The sequence below is a fragment of the Callospermophilus lateralis genome, chromosome 14 (genome assembly GCF_048772815.1).
Source record: "Callospermophilus lateralis isolate mCalLat2 chromosome 14, mCalLat2.hap1, whole genome shotgun sequence".
In the NCBI taxonomy this organism is placed as follows: Eukaryota; Metazoa; Chordata; class Mammalia; order Rodentia; family Sciuridae; genus Callospermophilus; species Callospermophilus lateralis.
The window spans coordinates 55,892,106-55,900,434 of record NC_135318.1 but is presented as its reverse complement, the minus strand read 5'-3'; the positions used below and the strand labels follow the sequence as shown (position 1 = coordinate 55,900,434).

Here is an 8,329-nt window from a genome sequence, read left to right as displayed (position 1 = left end):
TTGAACTGAAAAGACATGTACCATGGAGGGTGAAGTTGACCTTCTGGTTCAGCTATCTTCTGCTATGAGCACAGAAAAATCCATCTTCAGGATGAAAAGAAGAGGGAAATGGAATTGAGAGAGGAACAGAGAAGAGGGGAGATGTGGCTTCAGGGAGAGAGGAAAGCAGTCTTGGGTCTTGGTGTCTATAGAGCTCCTGGTTTGAGTCTCTTTGATACCTAGCTGCTCTTCTTGCCCTTGGATTATTTTAGATATTCCTAGATTCTGGCAATGAACCTTCCTTTGGGGCTTAGGCTACTTTTGAGTGGATTTTTGTCTGCTGATCTGAAAAATTCCTTTGCATACCAGCTATAGAGCAGCTTTCAGAGCAGTTGGACAGTTTTGGAACCATTCCCAGGGCTATGGTTAGCAGTATCTAAAGCATCTGAAGGGGTTCTTTATAGGGGACAGGTTTTGAGTAAGGATAACAGTGGGTTCAATGCACTCCAACCGCTTGCCACCACCACACAACCTATGATCCTGTCCCTTCCCCATAGAAATCATAAGGAATGTTAGTATAAACTGAATTCAGTGCTAAATGGGTTTATTGAAGCTTAAGGAAACCAAACATAACTAGCAGAAACCATTTCAGAATGACATGATAAAAAACATTAGGACCCATATTTTTCTACATAGCATACTCTGATGACTAAATCCAGAGTGTCTTTAAAATATTTGTTTTAGTTCTCCACTGAGCTTCCACAGAAGGAAATGTTCAGAATCCAGAGTATGTCAGCACTGTAGCACTTTTCTGAGTAAAAAAACATGTTTGCTCCTGATAAAAAGAAAAAAAGTCTATATCAATTACTGTCCAAGGACTCTTTTTGGGGATGGATGCAAGTCATGCTATTTACAAACTAGCTATGCATTATTAATTTCAAGATCAAGCCATCTGTCTGTCTGTCTACCTATCTATCTGTCTATCTATCAAAATAAAACTACTAAATTCAGAGATCTGGAAAGTTGCTGTTGGATTAGGGTCCTAGATGGACACTTTGTTTTGGTGTAAACTATTCTTTAACCAGAAATTAAGCAATAATCTGAGCTATAGAGAGTGAGTAGATTTGATCAGCATTCTTTTTCATTTAGTTATTTCATGCATTCTTTTGAATATGCCTAGAGTTTATTCTGGATCCACCCCTGAAAGGCAATATTCCATAAAGAATATTGAACCAAGAGCACAGAATCCAGAACCAAAATGCTTGGGATTGACCCAGGCAAGAGCTTTGAGTTCTTTCTCTGTGCCTCAGTTTCCTTATTCATAAGGTAGAACTGACAATAGAACTTGTAATATAAGATTGTTGTGAGGAACAAATGAATTAACACATTTACAGCATGTGGAACAGTGCCTGGAATAGAGTGCTAACAATTGGTAGCCTTGATGACATTCCTGGGTGACTGGCCTCCTCTATGGACATGTCCTAGATAGTCTGGTCATTTTGCCAGCGCTAACTTGGAATGCACAGGAGGGAGCATACTCACTTGGAATCTCATCAGCCACATAGGTTGGAATCCCCTGGCACATGCCAGCAATGTTTTTTCCAAATCTGTTCAGGTCATCAACTTGGTTAGGGTTGACTGAGTACATCAGACCCTTGGGAGATGGTTTTCTTGGTCCTTTACCCTGAAGCTGAGCATGAAGAAGGCACACAGAAAGGAAGAAAGAGAAAGTATGAGTGCCAACCCAGTGTTTTGTGGATTTGAAGGGGTACAAAGCCAACAGGGGGATTGCTTGACTATAGGTTTTTCAGAAATCAAGATGAATAAGAGCCAATTCCAGTTTCATTTATCTCCATATTTCTAAAAGCATTGGCTGATTTATCTCATAAATACAGAACTCTGAGGCTAAATGTATTCTGAAACTTGGACCTCATTTTGTCATCTTAGATTTCTTGGATTGGGCCATGTGATAATCAACTTCCAGGAATGTAGTTGATTTATTTTTCTCTGCCTTGTTAATAAAAGGCACCTATTTATCAGTTATAGGAGTATATGAACTCAGACCAACACTTAAGAAAACGTGGATCCTCTCTTTCCATCTACCTCAATGATAGTTGCCACATAAAATATAGGACAACCAGGCACATTTGAATTTCAGATAGACAACAGATCATTTTTTATTGTAAGAATATCCCAAATATTACAGGACATACTTATAAACAATCTACTGTGTATCTGAAACTCATATGTAACTGGATATCTTTTATATTTATTTGCTAAATCTGATAACCTTAACTAACTCTTGCAGAAACATGTCTGTGGAGAATTTCCCAGGGCTTGCATTGATGTGACTGGAACTTTGTTCTGTAGCAGTCAAGGTCATCAGGTGTTCTGCTCAGCTCTTTAGAGGCCTGTGTGAGCCACACTGGTGTGTAAAGGTACCTTTAAGCAATTACCAAGTACACTTTGTGCTATACACTGCATCACACTGTGGTCAGAGGGAATGTGATCTCCTCAGTATTTACTGGAGGCTGTAAGTTTTCCTATGAGAAAAAGTTGAAAAACTTATCTTTACCTTCTTCTCCTTGACCAGTGCATCAAGGGCTTGAATGGAGGGCATGACATCAGTTTTCATTTTGTGCACAATACATGACTTCTTGACAAAGAGTCTGGTTGCAGCAAAGCCCTGGTAAAGAAGGTGATGGTAGAAGGTGAGGGAGAAGTGTATGCTCCCCCAAGGAGTTTTTCTTATCAGAGATCAGTTCTACCAGCAAAGGGAAGTGGAATTCCATGATCAGATGAACTGGGATAAGCACAGTGGATCTGTGATCTGTTACCGACATTTGTCAGCTACAGGCTCCTTGAAGGAAAAGAGTGAGTATCTAACTCATTGCGTTATCCTCAATTCTGGCAGAAGAGGCACTTACATATGTCGATATGACTGAAATAAAGTTTCAAAAGCTATCACATCTTAGTTTCCTTTGATCCTCATGACATTTCAAGGAAGCAGGTAAGACAGGAAGTCGTTTTCTCATTGATCAGATGATAAAACTGAAACAATAAAGAATTTGCTTTTTGAAAGTACTAAGTTTGTAAAATACAGGGCTGCTAATTGCAGACTTGGGTCTCTTAACTAGTGGCAAGTATATTTTAGTTTTCCCCTTTGATCCTTTGGAGTTAGAAGTGAAGTGTCAACTTCTGTCTTTTTAGAAGAAAACTGAAAACTGTAATAGATGAATGGCAGTGGTACTAATATACAGGTCTTTTATCATTATCGAGGGCATCTGCAGGCGAGGCAAAGAGATGATTTGCCTCATATCCTTACTATTTTTTGAAGCTAGTTGACTCTAATAACTCTTCATTGGTTTGAATTATATAACTAATTGTGCAACACTTATGAATAGTAGTTATAGCTAGCAAGTAAAATTGGATGAGGAAAATAGGCAATTTTATGCTTGTGGCAGGGGATATGCATGAGGCCTGGGTTCGATCCTGAGCATCACACACATAAAAAATAACTAATATGCTCATGTGCACGTGGAACCTACTGTATTTAGTTCTCTCTCTTTTTTTAGTTAGCTGGTACATTAATTTTTGCTTAGAAAAAAAAAGACCACATTTTTATAGAATGGGAATTGCTTGCTGGCTACCTACAGTGTTATAATCCCAGAGAGTGTTCCAGGAGTTCCATCCGTTGTTATTGTCGATATTGGCCACGTTGTGTTCGTTGTTGACACTCACTGTCTGTTGCCCACTTCCAGCAGTGTTGCCATCATCATTGATGTTGATATTCTGAAGTTTATAAGAAATGAAGAGTGATTTAATACCACAGTTCTCTGCAAATGCATTTTGGTAACAAACCAGAAAGAATGAGACTTACATAGTCAGCAAAAGCAGACGCTATGAAGAGTCCAAGAAGCCCAATAGGAATCATCTGAAATCACACACACACACAAAAAAATCATCAACATGATATACTCTCTCTTTTCTTTCTCCATCCAAATTTATGAAAAATAGTTAACTAACTTAACCAATGTGATGAACAATCTGTGTTTTCTTCTTACCCTTTATTTTAGATTTGCATATTATCTTTCTTTGGTTATTTGAAATGTTAAAAATTTATTTTTTACCAAAGACAACATATTTAAAACATTGATTAATATCCTAGAAATAAAACTCTGTTGAAATAGACTTGAAATGTTTATATTTTTAGAAGATTTTGAAATACCTAAAGGAAAAAATTAACTATTCAAGACACCAGAAATGGAGTTAAACAGTAACTGGAGAATAAATCATCTCTACTAAAGTTTACTATAAATACCCTAAAGTTTACCCTAAAATACCCTATTCACATTATTTTTCATAAATCCCAACTTCAAATAAACCCTATTTTGGATAATTTTGTGTCACTATAGTAAGTCATCTTGCTCTACAATGTTTTTTAAACTTCCACAATTTTAATACTAATATAGAATTATTAATGAATTATAAATAATTTTATTAATATGATACATAATTTTTAGAATTTTGAATTTAGACCTTATCAAAAAAAGGATGAAGAATAAATTTTAAAATGAATAGAATAATAGAAAATGGTTACAAGTTCTGAAAAATCACAGCTGAAAAATAAATGTTCACTTTCCTATTTGATCCTGGATACTTCCTCCTAATAGCAGAAGTACTTTTATTATTTTCATTAGTTTAATAAATTTCTATTATTTTTCTTATTAGTTTAAGTAAGAGTTAAAAATTCATCTCTTAAAAAGTTAGAAGTGGAAGAAATTTTAGAGAACATTTAGTACAATGTAATCTTTATACAGATGAAGATACTGAGCTGTAGAGGCTAAGGACTTGGCCAAAATCATACCTCTTGTTCACAGCAGAACTAGAAATCAGATCTTCTGACCCATGTCTAGAGTCCCCCCCCCTTTATAAACCTCACCTCTATTAAGACTACTTATTTCTAAACAAGTATTTTACATGTGCAACCCCATTATAAAGCAGAGTTTTCAACACCCTAGTGTTTGGGGTGTTGAAACATGAAATTATTTGATTCTAGCTCCATTTGCATTAGGACACTGGGGACTATGAATACCACTGACAGAATTTTGAGGTCCACCTCAACATCTCTAGGCTTCTGCCTGGAACTGCAGGTGAGACCAGGCATCAGCTTCAAGCTTCACGTTTTCCCAAAGAAATGGCCATGAACAGGGCCCTGGCAGGGCCAACCTTCTTTACTTAGAGATTCATCCCATGCTGAAAAATGTGACAGCAAGTCACTACCCAGTTATTTTGATAATTAGCTTTTTATCTGGCTGGAACATGCTCAGGAGTTGTGGTTAAAGATGGAACTCAAGAATGGGGAAAGATCAGGCACTTTCTAAAACTTAGGGACTTCTTGCTCTACGTAGAGACCTGAACAGTTATATAGAGAAGGTTAACTATAAAGGCCATGATCCATGAAAAGGAAAGAGAATTTTTTTCAAGGTTTTCCATCATGGTGACATTGCTATAAGAAGCAGACACTCTTCTGTCAGAATATTAACAGTCTCAGTTAGATGGTAATAAGTCCAAAAGGAAAAAAAAAATATCTACTCACTGTGAACTTCATGTCTTTGTGAATGCAGGGGAGCAGAGGAGCTGGGAGGCATGGGCTTGGACGAGCAGCCTTCCTGTATTTATACGTGACCAGCTCTACTCAAAATAGGTGTGCTCAGGTGGAGTCAAAGACTTATCTTTCTCCTTTTCCTATATCTGTGCCATGACCCGGCATTACCAGGAAGCCTTTCCAAGCAGCTATTCTGAGAACTATCTGAGATACTTTGACATGGAGTTGATCTGACTCATCATCTGTTGAAGTTGAAGGTATCACAAAAAACTCAATATGATTTGTGATAACATCTGGTCCAATCAGAGCCATGGGTGTGGTTGTTTGGTACATTGACGTAGCTCAGATTTAGAAAAAGAATAATCCCTAAAACCAAACAAGACCACAGATGAAAAACTATGCCTACATCTGGCCTTCCAGAGATCAGCTCCTGGAGGAATGTGGGAACAGTTTCCCCTTCTTGCCTTCATCTGACCTTCATATAATGATTTTGCTTAGGAAAAACATGTTTTATGAGCTGCTCTGATCAGACTGATCCAGTTTTCTACATCCTTGAGATGTCTCAATAATAGTACCACACTTCTGCTTAGAAAACCGAGGGGCTGCTATCAGCACTGCCTTCCCACCCTGATATTCAGTTAGTGACTTGAACATAGTCATTACGTCTCAGAAATGCCCCTCGAGTCTGGCCTTGGAGACAGCTTTCCACACAGGACATTCACTCCTGCTGTGTACTTGACCAACCTAGTCATGGGTCTCTTACATTTCAACATATTTTCTCCATTTCCCCTAAAGTTATCTCTCTAAAGTGCATTTGTAAATAAATATGACTCTACCATGCTTAGAAACCTTCCTTGGCAGAACTCAACATGAAGTTCAAATGCACTGGAATGGCATCCATGTTCCTTTATAATAATGTCTCCAGTTTCCTCAGCTGGGTCTGCCTCCCTGTCATGCACCTGTATTCCAGCCACACCAGAGTCTGACTCATGCCTTCTCATGTGCTTTGCTTACCATGAAGTGCCACCCCTTGCCTTTCTCTAACAGCAAGTTGAACTATTCCCCTTTCAAGGCCTAGCTCAAATATCACTATTTCTATCCCTTCTTCCCCATATCCAGGATGAAAACTTTCTCTTTTTTTTTCTCTTGGAGCTATAAAAGAAATCTTTTTATTTGCCTCTGCACTATTTAATTTTCAGAAATTACATTAAAATAATAAAGTTTTCATCAGAAAGATCAAATGTGGGCTGACAAACAAATGCTCAAAACATTCATGGAGACAAATTAAAGTTTAATTTTTTCTTGCTCTCGCCTACAAACTGAAGCTGGTGAGTAAAACTTGCTGAAAAACTGAAGCTCATTAATTTCTGATCAAAAATTTCTCCCTTGGAAACCTTCTTGTGATGGCAATTGTGCCCTGTACGTAGATTGGACCTATAAGAAGAAGGGGTTCTGCTTGGACTGAATTGGAGCCTTAGCTGAAACTTACTTCATGATGAAAGTATGAGTTTATTTCTGGATTCTCCATTCTATTCCATGGATCAGTCTAATTTTTACATCAATAGCATACTTCTTTGAATACAGTAGCTCTATGATGTCTTCAAATCACTTAGAATCACCCAAATTTTGCTGTTGTTGTTTGCTTTTGCAAGACAAAAAAAATTCTTAGTCCTTATGTTTGCACATAAGTTATAGAATCAATTTATTGATTTCCATTTTAAAAAATCAGATTTTGATCAAGATTGCTTTGATACTATGGTTCAATTTGAGTTGATTTAACATATTTATAATTCTGAATTTTCTAAAGCATAATAAGCGTGCTATATTTTCCCATTTATTTATGTGATCTTTACTTTCTTTTAACTATGTTTTGTGTTTTCAGTGTACACACTTCATACTTAAGTATTTCAAGTTTTCTGAACACAAATGTAAATAGTGTCTATTTTTAACTTCCAAATTTTTCAGCTATAATATGGAAATAAACTGATCTTTTATGTTAAAAGAAGAAGAAGAAGAAGGGTTTTCATCATTCTGAAGCATGGATATCAACATCTCTTCCAAATGTTAGTTGAGTAGATTAGGTCAGTTCTAGTAAGATATTACTTAAGTTTTTAATGCATCTACCAGTACTTTTCAAACTCACTATTAGCTGCAAAGATCAATAAGCCTTGGCTATGGGGCAGACATGTGTGAAGAGGTTTTCATCTACTTTAGGAACTGTCACAACACTGCAAGGTCGAGGAGTGGGTAGTATGGGCTGTCTTTAGGTTCAGCCTTGGGTTGTCATGTTAGTATATCATTGCAGTACCCAGTACATATTTTGCAGGTCATACCTTATGTGTGACTTGAGGTTGACATATTTTGTAGTGGATCTGTGAAATGCTGGTATGGCAGATACTCCATAACAGAGGGGGGGGGGAGAGAGAGAGAGAGAGAGAGAGAGAGAGAGAGAGTTAGTTCAGGGTTTCCCTCTTCAAAATGCACAATTCACATTCACATACTGAATGTGTTAAGAAATTTGTAGGAGAGAAATCTGTGCCCATTGTTTCATCCAGATTCTCTTAAACTTAACCAACAACAGAACCTCATTGTGTTCCTTTTCTTTTTATTAACTTTTCCTAACACCTGTTAATATTTCTAAGGGAACCTTCCTTAGGGAATCAATATTGGGTGCTGACTCTGAGGTTGCACCTTAGGTTGAAAGTCCATTCGGGCAGCTACTAGATGAAGCTAGGATTCAGG

The 8,329-nt window shown here is 37.3% G+C and overlaps 1 protein-coding gene across 1 annotated transcript; it reads right to left on the bottom strand.

Annotated features, from left to right (window-relative positions):
• Nucleotides 1-719: 719 nt before the first annotated feature.
• On the bottom strand, nucleotides 720-5,590 carry Gkn1 (gastrokine 1). The gene is made up of 6 exons (XM_076833767.1): nucleotides 5,579-5,590; nucleotides 3,860-3,913; nucleotides 3,634-3,771; nucleotides 2,555-2,665; nucleotides 1,522-1,669; nucleotides 720-814 (listed from the first exon to the last, which is right to left on the bottom strand). The coding sequence occupies exons 1-6, from the start codon at nucleotides 5,588-5,590 to the stop codon at nucleotides 720-722; spliced, it is 558 nt and encodes a 185-aa protein (XP_076689882.1).
• Between the last annotated feature and the right edge of the window lie 2,739 nt (nucleotides 5,591-8,329).